Source organism: Phacochoerus africanus, chromosome 13, assembly GCF_016906955.1.
Source record: "Phacochoerus africanus isolate WHEZ1 chromosome 13, ROS_Pafr_v1, whole genome shotgun sequence".
NCBI lineage: Eukaryota > Metazoa > Chordata > Mammalia > Artiodactyla > Suidae > Phacochoerus > Phacochoerus africanus.
The window spans coordinates 75,587,076-75,603,859 of NC_062556.1; the positions used below are offsets into that span (position 1 = coordinate 75,587,076).

The window sequence follows — 16,784 nt, forward strand, 5'->3', positions numbered from 1 at the left end:
ATCCTATAAAATGAGGGTGGGAGTGAACCCAGATAGGTTGAAGCCCTTCAAAGGGACATTATTTTAAGCTCTAACCGCACTTTTTAGTGGCCAAGTCGAGCACTGCTTGGGAGAACGTACAGGAGAAGGATCAGCAGAGACTTTGTCGGGACTCCTGCGGTCCCGTCATTAGTTCTGGACCAAACCTGCAAATGGCACTCAGCAGGTTACTAGAGCCCCAACCACACCGATGCCTGCGTTACTTGGACCAACTCAGTGAAAAGAAGCCCTCGGCGTTGTTTGACCAGCCTTCTTTAGAAAGTAGGTTCACTTGCTTTTCCTTCATGTGGACCAGACCAGCTACTGGCATGTTATCCAATTGCCCTCATCCACATGCTCGGAAGTCCCAAGGAGTATGTTTTGTTTACTAAATCTAGCGAGTCTAACTGGGTAGGACCTTCTAGGAAAACTGTGGTTCTCCTGATTAAAGGGACAGATTTCAGGGAGGTGGGAGGGAGTGAGATGGACTGGGAGTTTGGGGTTAGTAGAGGCAAACTATTACATTTAGAATGGATAGGCTTTGAGGTCCTGCTGTACAGCCCAGGGAACTCTATCCAGTCTCTTGGGATAGAACATGATGGAAAATAATGTAAGAAAGGGAAATATATATATATATATATATATATATATATATATATATGACTAGGTCACCTTGCTATATAGCGGAAATTGGCACAGCATTGTAAATCAACTATGCTTCAATAAAGAATAAAAAATATAGGGCAGTTTTTTCTGGTCAGCTTTCTTGTTTTGTGTCCTTCTAACACCTCCCTGTCTGGAACAGAAATGTATTACCTGGAGATGCCACGTGTTCCTGCCAAAGGATGGAGGTCATTGGCTCAGAATACAGAACAAGAAGCTACAACAAATCTAGGTCCTGGGAGATTTGCTGGGGTGGTTAGCGTTCCTGGCTGGCTGTTTCTGGATTTCCTGTTGTATGGGAATGATAACCTTTCCCTGCCTTAAGATACTCCCCTTAGTTTCTGACTGATGAAGCCTCATCGATACTGCCTGATACCAGAGCTATTATATCCCTGGGGCACCCTACCTGGGGCACGGTGCCCTACTCAAAGCGGTAGTGACGACAGTAATTAACTCTCCAGGGTGTCCTAATGTCCCCTGCGGCTTTTCATGACCTTAACTTTTTAATCCGTCACTGTCAGAAGTTTCCTGTAACTTGGGTGCCCATAGGTCCTGGTTTGGTCCGGTTCTAATTAGCATCCATTTACTTGGCGTAATTATTCATAAAGCCTTCTTTCAGCTTGAAAGTGTCCTCGTGGACAATTTATATTCTGCTGACACAGAATCAGGGGACTCCGGGATACAGTTTCGTGTGTAGTTTCATTTCAGATTCATATTTTAAAGAAAGTAATTAAAGGGTCATTTACCTCAGCACGACGAATTCATAAAGCCCTTTGGATTATAAAGGGCTTTTGCATCTAAACTCTCATTTGACAGATATAAAGTTCTTTCTTTTAGTTATGTATGCAGCAAGACAGCCCGCCTGTTTCCTAGTCAAATATTATGACTACGTTGCTAAAAATCTGAAGAATGTAGCTTCGAAGTCTTGCTCAAGCTGTCAGTCATTTTCCTAAGAACTTACACTCGGGAAGGGAGTCTGTGGGCCAGCGGGGAACAGAGAGAGATGCCAGCGTGGAGGGAGGAGGAGAGACACCGAGGATTGTGTAGTCGGGTTGCCAATGGAAACCATCCCCACTAGCCCTCCAACACTGTCGGGCGGCCAGGTGGCCCCCCAGCCTTGAGGACTAGATGCGCTTAGGGTCAAGGTGGAGGGCGAGGTGGCATTCCCTTCCAGGGGCTGTTGTTTCCTGTATTTGAAACAGTTCCATTGACGAGAGCACACTGCCCTTCAAGGTGCTTCCTTCCGTCCACGACTGCGCACACTCATTTTCTTCTCTTCTATGTGTAGCCTGAATGTGTGTGGGGGCGGGGGGAGACAGAGACGGGAGAGACCACTCTGAGGCTTGCTGTGGCAGCTTCGTAAGTTGTACCAACTTGTATCAAATTTACATACTAAAAAAGTCTAAACAATGCAGGAGATGGTTAAACATCTCTTTAATTTAAATGGGTGATAATGTTGTTTTCCTATCAAGATCATTCATTAAAGACCCATTCCGCAAAATAAATTTATGCTAACCAGTCACTTCTAGCAATTGGAACTCTGTACATCTTCAGAAACTTCGTAATGCACAGAGCTTCTGGATTCAGTATTTTGATTTAGGGATTTTAGAGTAATGACAATAAAAACAAAAACTAATGGGACTTAAACTTAAAAGTTTCGGCACAGCAAAGGAAACCGGAAACAAAAGGAAAAGACAACCCACAGAATGGGAGAAAATATTTGCAAATAAATCGACTGACAAGGGGTTAATTTCCAAAATTTATTAACACCTCCTACAGCTCAATACCAAAACAACAAACAACCCCATCAAAAAACGGGCAGAAGATCCAAACAGACAGTTCTCCAGAGAAGACATGCAGATGGCAAAAAAACACATGAAAAGATGCTCAGCATCACTCATTGTTAGAGAAATGCACATCAAAACCACTCTGAGGTACCACCTTACACCAGCCAGAATGCCCATCATCCAAAAGTCTACAAACAATAAGTACTGGAGAGGGTGTGGAGAAAAAGGAAGGAACCCTATTCACTGTTGGTGGGATTGTAAATTGGTGCAACCACTGCGGAAAACAGTATGGAGATTCCTCAGAAAACTAAAAACAGAACTAACTACCATTTGATCCAGCAATCCCACTCCTGGGCATCTATCCAGAGAAAACCATGACTCGAAAGGGAAAAAAAAGAAAAGAAAAGAAAAGACACATGTACACCATTCTTCATTGCAGCACTATTTGCAACAGCTAAGACATGGAAATAACCTAAATGTCCATCGACCAAGGAGTGGATCAAGAAGAGGTGGTACATACACACAACGGAATATTATGCAGCCATTAAACTGAAAGAAATAACGGCATTTTTAGCAACATGGATGGACCTAGAAATTACCATGCTAAGTGAAGTCAGTCAGACAATGAGACACCAACATCAAATGCTATCACTGACAGGTGGAATCTGAAAAAAGGACAGAATGAACTTCTTTGCAGAACAGACACTGACTCACCGACTTTGCAAAACTTATGGTTTCCAAAGGAGACCGGTTGGGGGGTGGGGAGATACACTGAGGGTTTGGGATGGACATGCTGTAAAATTTGTTTGTGATGGTGGTTGTACACCAATAAATGTAATAAAATTCAATAAGTATTACCAAAAAAAAAACCAAAAAAAATTTAAAAATTTTATTGGCAGATCTCTGTTGGGAACTACCAACCTGAATGTAAACTATATTAAAAAGAATATAATTTGCAATCCAAGCACAAGAGACACGTGGAAATTTTTACTTATGTTTAGATTACCAAAACGGTTTTTTAAATTTTAAGTTTTTCCTCTGACATAAACTGAAGTCATTTTTGGCGGGGCAAAGATAGCAATTACTTCAAAACTCTCCAAGAACTGTTTCATTCAACATTAATCTTTGGATCATTATGTTATTTTATTGATGCAGAAAATCCCCAATTCCCTATAATAAATAATTTATGTAGCTATGTTCCTAGGATTAAAATTGAGAACTAGCTACTTGGTCCATTACTTAACCACTAAAACACTAAAATAATGGCATCACATCTGCCGTTTCTTCACGTTTGTTTCTATAAAAGTGTTTTTCCTTATTGGCCTAATATATCTCAATATAGTCCATTTTATTTGTTCTCTTTGGTTTTCTAAAATTGCTTTAGTTATAATGGGCAATAATTGTCGCCCGTGTTAGTTTTATTATGTTCCTGTTTCGACTTTCAGAAATAAAATCCTAGTTTCTACAGGCACATTTGCTCTGCGTGAAATGCTTTTTATGTTTATAGAAATAAGTTAAATCTTGAATCAATCCAGTAGAGTTCAGAAATTGGTTGTCTGCTGGCCTCGTCAAATCTAATTTCTTCCACAGTCAAGTTAAAGATTTCTCTCCACACTAATCTAAACCACCCTTGCGTGATAGCTCTTTCATTTTCTTTATGTTTATGGAGTCTCCCTTACCAAAAGCCTTCTTTTACCAAATAGACTATGTAATCCTATTTTTTCCTTTTTCACTGATAAATGTCTAGCCCTAATAATTTCTTTTTTATAACCAGATTTTTTTTTCCATTGGAAAAAATGTGGAAAGTGCAGAATAACATATAGAAGTGTGAAAAAAAAAATCTCTCATTAGTGTCAAGAAAAATTGCACCAGAAAAGTTGAAGATAACAGAAAGACTTTGCTCAAGAGTATTGGAGAGGAGAGAATTTGAGCTCTGAGCCCTGAAACTGGAGGCTGGGAAGCATGTTAGTTATGGGGTTAGTGGGAAAGGGGCTGGAGGGGGTCATTTGGAGGTTGGTCAGTGTGATGTGGCTCGATGATGCTTGGTGGAGCCAGGCTCCTGCCCTGCCACAGACGTTGGGAGCTGGGCACCATCTTTCATGACAATTTCATTTCAAGGGGGTGTCCCTCTGGTGCTTGAGAAAGACATTTATTGAGTTGTAAGCCTGGGAGGGGTTTACATCTCAAAGGGCAGAGGCAAAATTGTATCATTTTAACTTCTTTAAAGTAAATCCTCTAAGAAGGGAGAAGTCTGGGGTCTAGAGCAGGGAGGAACCCCTCTAATGTTCAGTTGAGATGAGGGAACGTTACGTCCTTTTTCATCATTAGATCCCCTTTCGGATGAAATTACCAGCTATTCATTTGGCATAGTTTCTCACCCTTTATATGTTTCTTCTTGTTTATTATGTCAAATTCCTCTTTCTATATAATTGCAACTTATTTAAAAAAATTAACCTTATAAATATTTAGCCATAAGTATCGAATAAGTATTAAAATACCAATGATTACTTTGAGATTATTCCTTTTTCTGGCAAAAATAGCATTTTATTTTATTTATTTATTTATTTATTTATTTATTTTTTGCTCTTTCTTGGGCCACTCCCGCGGCATATGGAGGTTCCCAGGCTAGGGGTTGAATCCGAACTGCAGCCACCGGCCTACGCCAGAGCCACAGCAACGCGGGATCCGAGCCGCGTCTGCAACCTACACCACAGCTCATGGCAACGCCGGATCGTTAACCCACTGAGCAAGGGCAGGGACCGAACCCGCAACCTCATGGTTCCTAGTCGGATTCGTTAACCACTGTGCCACGACGGGAACTCCCAAAATAGCATTTTAATACACATTTTTATTCTGCAGATGGACAGTGAAAATTTCAATATAGAGAAGCTAACTTATCAAACACTGTTGTTAATCACAGTTATTATGGCTACAATATGTTTCATTTAAAAAGGAGAATGGAAACCTAAAGAAAAAATCTTCTGTAGATCATTTAAAACATGATCACAGACCATCAGCCTAGATGCGTATTCTTCATTCTCTTAGAGAAAGTATCTGCCTGACTAGTTATTATGTTGCCATTTAATCCAATTGAATTATTTAGTCATTTCATTTTATATGAATGAGAGTATTTATAACTAGCTACTTGTGGTTATTGTTAGCAGTAGATCCTGGAATATATAACCTGAGATATCACTGAGTGTATAGATGAGTTTTAAAAATGCAGGTGAAAAAGTGTATGAAGAGAGATTATGTCTTAGCATCACTCGGCTGAAGGACTTGAAATACACTTAGCTATTACTTGATCTAATTCCTGCACCTGGAAAAGGTGGAGCTGCGGTTTTGAAGGTCTTAGAGGGTGAGGTAGTAGCCAAAGTGAGGTAAAAACTGAGAACGAGGCCACTGTATTCCTGGACCAATCTTCTCTTCGAGAATAATTTTCAAGGAGCCTGCTGGTAACACCACGATTAGAACTGAGGTATGAAAGGAGAATTTCAGCTATTTAGTAAACTCACCATTTCTTCATCTTAGAAACCCTTCAGAATTGATGATTTTACTTATTTCATAGCTATCTTTCACATTTCTACCTTGACTAATCTAACTACTGCTTTATTCATTGCTTTATACTCAAAAAATTCAGTGTATGCAAAACGTCTCTTTAGTTTTGGGGTTTTTTTGTTTGTTTGTTTTGTTTTGTTTTGTTTTACCTTTTAAAAATTTCCTGATCATGCAGAGGGAGGAGATGATAGGAATAAGGGAGATAAGCCAGGAGATATTTTGCTGGCTGTGAGGGTGGACTCAGGTGGAGGCGGTGACATGGTGACTGAGAACAAACTCTGGAGCTCAAGCCCCAGCTCTGCTACTGCTCACTGTGTGTCCAAAGCAAATTTTTCTCCTCTGTGGCCCTCAGTTTACTGAGCTATAGAATGGGCATAAAATGTGCATAACTTACAGAGCTGTCATCAGATAAAGAGTCAATGTGTCTTGGCGTTCCATAGTGGTGCAGTGGAAGCCAACCAGACTAGGAACCATGATGTTGCAGGTTTGATCCCTGGCCTCGCTCAGTGGGTTAAGGATCCAGCGTTGCCATGGGCAGTGGTGTAGGTCGCAGATTTGGCTCGGATCTGGTGGTGTTGTGTCTCTACAGTTCCAATTAGACCCCTAGCCTGGGAACCTCCATATGCCGCAGGTGCGGCCCTAAAAGGACAAAAGACAAAAAAAAAAAAAAGAGTCAGCGTGTCTTCAGTCCTTAGAACAGAGACTGTCGCATGAAGTACCATAGAATTACAAAAATTTTGCAAGTATTTTGCTCAGACTATAGAAAATATCAGAGAACCACATCTGTCCTCAAATATTTCAAGGGCTCTCAATTCAAAGAAGCACAGGGCGTATTACTGGAGCTCTCAGAATGATGAGTGCAGGGGAACACAGACAGGCCTTGTGCCCAGCTTGCTCAGGGAAGCCGTAAGGCCCCTTTCAAGGTTGTGAGGACCTTAGCACGTGATGGTATTCAGGGAACCTGGACATGAACAGTTTTTTAAGTGTTCCCTTTATATAGTGAATTTTTTTTAATGAATGACTCCAGCTTTGGGAGGGACACTCACCATTGGTCAGACGGCCCACCACATGCAGTTAGTCATACGGGCCACTAGGCGGCTCAGTGAGACCACAGCACTGGCTGCCGAGAGAAGGGGCCTGGCTTACCCGTGACTGGATGCAACGCTGCTCAGAAAGGTCTGGCCTCTCGGCCAGGTTTCCCCTACAGCACATCGCTGTGCATGTGTAGGCGTCCATCTAGGTCCACCTGTGTTGTCCTGTCCCACCCCCTCATGGGACGGGGGGCAGGGCGAACCGGTGCAAACAGGAAGCCTGGCTTCTGGGTCTGCCGTGAGCAGTCATCTTGGTCATCCCAGAATCCCTTGTCTCCTGCACCTGTCCTGTAACAGGTGTCCTGTAACAGGTGTCCTGTAACAGGTGTCCTGTAACAGGTGTCCTGTAACAGGCTGACCTGTTGGCTTGGAAGTAGAGTGAGTCCCCGGAAACTGCAGCTCGTGGTACTGCCGGCTCCCTAACAGGGTCATCGTGCTAAGCCCTTTACGTGTGTCATGCTGTAACCCTCACTTCGGGCCTGTGTTACCGACATGCTTTTCCGGGACGCTTCTGTAACCTGCCCGGGCTGGGGCAGAGCCAGGCGTCTCACCTCATGGCTCTTCTGACTCAAACGTGTGCGCACTGCAGTTGTCCGCCAGGCTGCCTTGTTTAATCCCTGTTCCCTCACCCCGTTCCCTGCGTGGACACATCGTCCTCGACTAAAATACCACAGAGCAGCTTCCCCCGGAATTCAAAGGAAGTAAAACTGGCCTCACACCACGTGTTTCTCAGCTATTCCTCCTCTTGCCTCAGAGGTGGCCCTGATGCAGCCCGGTTCTGAGTCTGTCTTTGTTCTCAATTTCCTAGACTCTAGCACAGCTGGAAAACAGCCCAGGGAGGAGTTGCAGAGCAATGGATGAGCCGCTGTGGTTCCTGAAAGGAGCCCTGCAAATGAGTCCCTTTCTCCCCATTGTGGTTAATGGAAAAATTTGTACTTCTATTTAATAACAATCAACCACTGGAGACGGAAATACAAAGACACTGGTAACATGTAAAACATCCTCCAAATACATTTAACACGTTATTTGCAAGATTTTAATGCTTCCAACTGCTAAGGACTGATGAGAGAAATTAGTGAAGATCAGAATAAATGGAGAAATATGCTGTGCTTTGGGATGACAAAACTTGACACTGTTAACAGGTCAATTCTGCCCAGACTGATTTAGCATTTGAATACAAGGCTAATCAAAATACCAATCATTTTTTTACAGGAATTGACAAGTAGATTCTAAAATGTATATGCAAATGCTAAACCTCAAAGAGCCACAGTAATTTTGAAAAAGAAAATAAAGTTGGGTGACCCACATTTCAAGCCTTGCTGTGAAAATACATGAGTCAAGATAATGTCATGTTGGTGGAAGAATAGCCTCTGCTCTATCCGTGGGACACAATGGAGTGTCCCCAGATGGGCCTGCACATGTATAGTCAGTCGATTTTTAACAAAGGCGTCCAGGAAACTGGGTAGGAAAGATGTTCTTTTCAGAACCGGTAGTGGAGCATTTGACAGCCGTATGAAAAAAGAATGCACTTTGACTCCTACACAGCACCATCTACAAAAAGCCGCTCACAATGGATTGTAGGCCTACCTATGTGTAAAGCATAAACCTATAAAATTTCTGGAATAAAACCTAGGAGAAAACCCTGTGGACCCTGGGCTTGGGAGAGAATTTTTAGATGAGACTCCAGAAGCTCAAACCATAAGAGAAAAAGTATTCCTGAAAACGCCCTGTTAAAAAAAGTAAAAGACAAGACACAGAGTGGGAGAAAATATTTGCCACGTCTGTATCTGATAAAGGACTCAAATTCAAAATATATAAATTCAATAATCTGTCACCAAAGAATCCAGGGGGAAAAAAATAGGAGATTTGCACTTGTACCTTACCAAAGAAGGGATTCTTAGGTCCAATAAGCACATCGAAATGCAAATAAAACCCACAGGGAGAAGCCACTAAGACACCCACTGGAATGGATTTTAAAAACAAAACAAAACACAGAGTCCCCACTGTGGCTCAGCAGGTTAAGAACCCAACTTAGTGTCCATGGGAATGCAGGTTCGATCCCTGGCCTTGCTCAGTGGGTTAAGGATCCGGCGTTGCTGTGAGCTACAGTGTAGGTTGCAGACATGGCTTGGACCCAGTGTTGCCATGGCTGTGCTCTAGGCCAGCAGCTGCAGCTCCAATTCGATCCCTAGCCTGGGAACTTCCATATGCCGCAGGTGTGGCCTTTGAAAGAAAAAAAAAAAAAAGACGAGTTCTGGCAAGGATGCGAAGCAAGTGGAATTCCAGTCCATGGCTGGGGAGAAGCACCCGTGGTCCAGTGACCTAGGAAACAGTTTGGTTCTCAACCAGGAGAACCCTACATCCCTCAGCAATAAAAAAGGACCAACTCTTGATCCATGCAGCAGCCTGAGTCAGTGAAGCCAGGCGCAAAGGGCTCTATGATGTCTTTCAAATGACATTTTAGAAAAAAGCAGAATTATAGCGAAAGAAATGATTAGCCTTGGTAACCGGGGGCAGAAGCTTAGGGGAGGGAAATGACTTCAAAGGACAGGTACAAAGAGCCATTTGGGGGCGATAAAAATTCTATGTGTTGCTGGTTCTGTGAGTTACACAAATGTGTGTGTGTGTGTGTGTGCAACTATATTTAACTCTGTACCTAGGTAGACAAAACTCATTGACACTGTACATCTACAAGAAAAATTTACTATTTGTAAATATCTCAATAAACTGAAATTAAAAAAAAACAAAACAAAACAGAATGCAGAAAGCTTTCATCAGAATCACAACCACTCTGGTAAAATACATGTAATCATTGTGTTTATATGCATTGCACTTGATGGAATATGTATGTGCTGGGGTCCTGCCCCGGTGGTCAGGGGATGTCCCGAAGAGGAGGGGTGGCAGGTGCAGGAAGAATAATGGAGACGCACACACTCTCGAGGAGTGTTCAAGCATCTCAGATTTATTGACGAAGGGCAGCAGCTTATATAGGGAAAAAACTTAAAACTGACATCAGCAAAAAAGATTAATATCTCCTAACTGTTCCAGGGTTGCAGATTAAGTGTAAAGATAGAAAAAGGCACCTGGATTGGGGAACGGACACCACACACCCATTACAGAGTAAACAGGCAGGAAGCTAGAGGCACGGACAGGTCACAAACAACCTTGTAAATGTCACCTACGTCTTATTGTCCTTTAACACAATGTCTCTTTGCTACCTAGCAGCAATCTTAACTTTAACTCCTAACATTGTAATAGATTTTTATACTTTCACAATAAAGTAATAATAATCATCAATTCCTAATGCCTACATACTATGTTGTAAAAACTAAATAATCGTGCTGCCTAAATAAAGCATGCCAATATTATCTAAGATCATCATATGAAAAAACAGAAACCTCCCCAGAAGCTATTATTTTGGAAGTAGACAGCACAGAGCCATAGCTCCAAAGATAGACTAATGGCTAACAAACAAAAATAGGTCGAAGCTTAAATAGAGAATAATAAATTCCTTTCTTAAGGCAAAAAGAACACAGAGTTAAGGCACAGTAAGCAAGGCATGGATCAATTATTAAAAACCAAAAAAGCAGAAGCCAAAGGTATGTATCTCCAGGCACTGGTCTCTAATGCCTGGTGGGTGTTTCGAGGCCTGGTGGATACGCTGGTTTGCAGAGCCTTCTTCAGAATCTCTTGGACTTTGTCATCAGGTGGATTCCATTCTTGAGACTTGGCTCCCAGCATGTGTGTATTTTTGCTTTATGATCAAATTTAGGGTAGGGCATTTTTAAATTCTACTATACTAAAGTGTTACAATGCAATTTAAACATTTAGGTTGTGTGTGTGTGTTTTTTTTTTTTCTATGAACTTGGCTTTCTTTTGGCCACGGTGTCTGTGGAAGAACAGAAGAAATGAAGTCAATTTTATTTTATTTTTTTGCTAATCGAGCTGTAAAGACGTAATAAAACGTATTCTTTGTGTCATTAAGCCTGTCACTCCTTTATAATTCTCCTGTTATCATTTCATTACAAACTCTAACTACTGCCCATGATTCTATAACATATTTTAAATGCTCTATGAACAATATGTTAATTAATTGCAGAATTTTGCCTTCACTTGTCTACGTTCATTTGCGCATTTAAGGATTTGCTTGGTTCAGCCATGCGCTTCACCCGTGGCTTTTCCATGGCTTATTGATTTGTCTAAGTCGTGTATGTTCACAGACATTTTCTTCTCAGGTCGAAATGAATATATTTCTCTTTTAAAGGTGAAATTGAATGAGATCCAGAGGTGATTGAAAAGTTTGCAGATTTCCTCTTGATTTTCTTTTCACCTGCAGTGTTGAGACCATTTCTTATTTGAACTAAACAACTTGCTATAACCAAGCATTGGGGTCGTGGTGATTTTTGATTGATACGGTAATGTCGGAAGGCTAATTGTCATCTTGATTATTTCCAATAGCAGCCCCCTGGTGTTGCCAATTGCCAAGCAAGACAGTTTGTTGGAAAAAGACATTATGTTCAAAGATGCAACAAAAGGTCTGTGCAGGCGACAATCTCAGGACAGGACTCTGGAGAACGCCGCCGTGAATGGCCCCAGCAAACCCGAGCAGGTAATTTATCCTTCACTGCATGGCTGCAAGGATTACGTCACCTGTTCCTTTTACTCTGTATCCACTGCTCTGGGGGGGTAGGGGGCACCAGAGCAAACTCTGGGTTCATTTTCTAGACGACAGTTCTGTGCACACGAGAGGAGGTGTGTGTTCCACGGTGGCGCGTGTGTGTAGGGTTTTGAGGATGGATGGCAGGTCTCCTTCTGAGGTCCGTGGACACCCCAGCATCCAGGTGCATACAGGTGTACATCCTCAGCAAGCAAAGGACTTGAACTTGATAAATTGCGCCAAGAAACCCCTGACAGAAGAGAAAGCAGGTCCAGTCCAGGTGCTGTGCAGGCTTGGTGCCAGGCTTCAGCTCTGGGAGGTTGGAAAGTATTCTGGCAGATGCTCGCCCTTTTCCCAGTCAGGACCATGCCCTTCGGCTCTGTTTTTCTTCCCATTTCCTCTTTCCCCTTCGTTCCTGCAGAGCTGATTCTCCCTCCCAAGCAGCCCTTCCCTGGGGTCTCCTTGCTCTGTCCCACGGGTCACACCCTCTCTTTGCCCCCTGGATGCTTAGTTCCTGGGCGTTGACCACTCACAGCCCAGAGAGAGGAAGCGATCAAGCAAAACAGAATGAAGGGGCAGATTTGACAGCCCTCAAAGCTGTGTTGACAAGTGGAGACAAGGAATCCGTGAATTCGCAGTATTTCCAACATCTAAGCTCCCCGTGGTTCTTGAAACATTTCTCAAAGGGTTTTTTCTCATTACTTTTGCCTTTCCATCCCGAGTTATATCTGTTTTGTGTTCTAGATCTCTCTATTTTTGGATGGATGGATGGATAAATTTGTGTGTGTGTGTGTGTGTATATATATATGGATATTTGTCTATCTTCCTACAAACTTATAATCATCAATCCTAGAGAAGCTGCTTATATTTTTTACACATATATCCCTTCTGTTTTGACTGCAGTCCTAATTGTTCGAGAGGTATTGGTGGTATACCCTACCGAACGTACAATTATAACATAAAAATACCCTCTTTCTTCCTACTTGTCATCAGCCGTCACACCACCTGGGGATCTTTTTAAAGAACGTGTCCTTTGGCCAGCCTTGCTTAAGACTGATGAGCAAAGGTGCATATTCCTGATCGTTTCGGAATCTTGGTAGGATAAAGACAAGGAATTCTTCCCTTAAGCTATGCTAACACTGTGTTTTCACGTTTCACAACTTCACGTTTCATTTTTCCTGTCGGCCTAGTGCTTTCTTGACCCCATGCAACAGCTGCGGCTGGAGATAAAACCCTCCAAGGAGGTGCAGCGACAGCTCTGCCAGGCTTCTTAGAACAAATATGAAACTTCTGTTAGTGCTATTCATGCTTTTTTAATGTGCACACAGAAATTTGCATTGAGCTCGTTAGAGCTGTGGTTATAAGAGGAATTTTATTGTCTTGGTGTCAATTATTACTTCTGAAGGAAAAAAAAAAATTCTGCTCTTGTCTTTTGTCCTTATGGGGCTCACTTTGGGAGTTAAATATGTATGCTAACTTGCTGGAGACATTTTTGCCTCGGTATATAAAACAACATTTCCCACTTCTAGCTTGTAAATGATAGATTTTCATCTAATTAAACAATTCACCTTTTTCTCTTTTTCGCTTGAAATCCTGTCCAGTTTTTCACCTGTGTCTCTCAGTGTTAAATTGAGTGGGAAAGCATTTTTTTTCTCTATGACAGCATTGTCCTAATCTCATGACTACTTTAAAGAGAGATTCAGAACAGAATAAAAATTGCAAGCCAAAATTCTAGGGCCTAGTTTTAAAATCCACCTCCATGTGTGTGGAAACTGAAGGCATACTGCTTCTTTCCCATGTCATATCCTGATGGGAGATTTTTCTTTAGCTTCAGAAATGCTGCAACGGTGAGCTTTTCCAATGGCTGGTCTTACAAAGCAATCAGGGCAGTTGGGAGCTGGCTAAATTATAAGCCAGGACTCGGAAGAAGTGCCCTGATTTTGATAGACGCCATGGCTTGAGGGGGGTAGGACCACATGTAGGGTGTGTGTGTGTGTGTGTGTGTGTGTGTGTGAGTTTCTGTCCATGCTTGTGAGTGCAGAACAGATAATTTCATCTGGATACAGTTCTGTGACCGCTGGATTTTTCTGTTCCTTATAAATGAGCCATTTCATCTTTTAAAACCAGATTCACACCCACGTGGTCTCTAAACTTTGGTCGTGACGTGGAAAAGGGAATATCCAACTGTGGAGAATGAAGATTGGAAAGGAATTCAGATTGCTCTTACCTGTTTTTTCCCCCAGGTCAAGCTCATGCCTCCTGCTCCGAATGATGACCTGGCAACGCTCAGCGAGCTCACGGACAGCAGTCTGCTCTATGAAATCCAGAAGCGCTTTGGGAACAATCAGATCTACGTAAGTGCCCGGGAAGTCGCCTTCTGCGCTGCTTTTGCCAGCTGCGTATTTTGACCCTTCACCGCTTTGCGACACGTATTGCGAGGGAAGGGCTCATGGTGACTTCGGGCCATGCCCACGGCCTCGGGTGGATTTCTCTGAGTTCAGGTCATTTCTTCGGATTCACTTATAAGGCGGTTTCGGCAGATATCCCCGTTTCAGAGTTGTGAAGAAAAAGCTGGCACCCTGAGGGTCGACCCCTTCCCTGTTGTCCTGTCTGCTGGGGAAGACAGTCTTGCTCGAACCAGCAGCATCTGCAAATCAGTTACAAAAATGCTCCTTGTTCCATCTGCTTTAACTTGGCCTCCCAGATCTGGAGACGGAAGCTAGGGAGGAAGAGCTCGGTGTAGGTGGAGACCTGCCTCTCCGTTTGCATGAAGTGGGGCTATTGTTTCTCTAAATTATCAGAAAATGGCTCTGTCTGTAGAGCAAATAATTTATACACACACCTCTGATAATCGGATACAGACACATGACTCAGATGACAGACAGCATGGAGAAGTGCTTTTCTATGGTTCTAATCTGGTGTGTGTGTGTTATTTCTTCCAATATGTGTGTCAGGTTAGGCACCTCGCCATCTCCAACTCTCTCCCTCTCCCTCTCTCTCATTGATTTAGTTAAATTCCGCTCCTAGCAATTCAATCAGAGCGTCTGTAGAGAACTGATTACATACATGTCTGCCAGTCCTTTCGGATAACGCCTCTTTTTTGCCTGCTCCACTTAGAAATTGATTAAGTAATTTTCATGTAAATGTGACGTCTGAGATTTCTTTGCCAGTAATAAATTGTCAGGTGCTGATTAACCTATGAAAATTCAATGCCGCGTCTTAATGCTGGGATAAATTGCCTGCCACTGTAAATACACTTAACATTAAATACTTCTGTCAAAATTAATGGAACGGAGTCCTTGGCATAAAGTGGTGAAACCTGATTCGTTTGCTCTCTGCTGTTGCCCAGTTACTGTGGGTTACTTTTGTTCCCTTTTTCTCCATTGGGTTGATTCTTTTTCTTGTTAAATGAATTCTTAATCACACGATCGGCAGAGCCCCGCTGGCATTACTTTGATTGCCTTTACCTCCTTCTTGCTTTTCCAGTGGCTTTATCTCCCAAATAGCGTTCGTTCTCCTGCTTCGCCTTCCTCCTCGTAGACCATCCTACCATCCTTTCTCTGCAGCCTCCTAACTTTCTAGAGGAAACTTCATCCCCTTTCTGTCTTGCTCCCCGAATGAACTAGAGCAGTTTTTGTAAAGACCAAAAGTAATCTGGAAACTTCCCATCTTAAAATTTTTCAGTGCCTGGTCCCTTTTCACGGAAGGACAGACACAGTGCTTATTCACAACTCGGCCCCTCAACACTGTGTGTGTGTGTGTGTGTGTGTGTGTGTGTGTGTGTGTGTGTGTGTGTGTGTGTCTTTTGTCTTTTTACGTACCCTTGGCATATGGGGGTTCCTGGGCTAGAGATCTAATCAGAACTATAGCTGCTGGCCTACACCACAGCCACAGCAATGCGGGATCCAAGCCATATCTGCAACCAACACCACAGCTAATGGCAACACTGGATCCTTAACCCACTGAGCGAGGCCAGGGATCGAACCCACAACCTCATGGTTCCTAGTCAGGTTCCTTAACCACTGAGCCACTGTGGGAACTCCGTCACACTCTTGTTGGTAATGATTAGTCGTGATCACTGCCTTCCTTGCTGCATCAAGGGCTTTGCTTAGACTGTCTTTTCTCGCCCTAAAGCTCTCTTTCTACCTCCATGAAGTACATGGCTTTATAAACTCCCGCTCAGTTTTTAAGCAGACCTTTCCAGACCTTCTGGATGAAGTCACTGGGGACCCTCTTCCTGGGAGCACTTTCCGCAGCTCGTGGTTATAAACCTCATTGGGGGTTTGATGAGCATCTGGCTCCTGAGCTGGACTCTGAGCTCGGGGAGCACAGCCCTGCTGGGCTCGCTCAGCCTCAGGCCAGGCCACGCACTGTCTCATCTGAAGTGACAGACACTTCGTGCCTATTTATCTGAGTCACGTTCCGAGCCGTGGACCATCTTCCTCCACGCGCTTTGCTGGTCTGCTGGGTTTCTCTCTCTACCTGGATAATCAGATTAAGATTCCCTGCTTTGCTAAATTTCATAGAAAATAGTATCAAAAAACAAAATTCAACGGAGTGAATTCTAGCCGTTGCATGGGCTTTGTGGAAAGATACATGAATCGGGCGCATCCCTCTCTAGCTGGTGGGGGGCCTCCAGGGGCTCCAGAAAAAGGGAAAGGTTTTTAGAGGCCGGGCCAGGAAGCTATGAACAAAAGTGACTGTTTCAGGCTCAGGAAACCCACCGATGGTGGCCAGAGGGATCCCCTATCTTCCTTTGGGGGATGGAGAGGGACCCTGTGACATACACCTCCCTGGTGCTGACCGGAGAGAGCACAGTTCCTGAACTGGTCAAGACTGCATTTCGGGGGTAGGGGTGGGGAGGTGGCAGCTTCAGTAAGGTTATGCCCCTGTTGGATGGCCTACCCTGGCATACCTGACTCTATTTTGGGTCTGGGGTTTTCTTTCTTTTTTTTTTTTTTTTTCTTTTTACGGCTGCACCGATAGCACATGGAAATTCCTGGGCTAGGG

The 16,784-nt window shown here is 43.2% G+C and overlaps 1 protein-coding gene across 1 annotated transcript in view; it reads left to right on the plus strand.

Moving 5' to 3' along the window:
• The window catches only part of MYO16 (myosin XVI), a 421,162-nt gene that overhangs the window by 121,230 nt on the left and 283,148 nt on the right, over positions 1–16,784 (plus strand). Inside the window, exons 9-10 of the mRNA XM_047756311.1 lie at positions 11,576–11,726; positions 14,018–14,128. Of these exons, the coding sequence (XP_047612267.1) occupies positions 11,576–11,726; positions 14,018–14,128 (262 nt within the window). The remainder of the gene's footprint in view (positions 1–11,575; positions 11,727–14,017; positions 14,129–16,784) is intronic.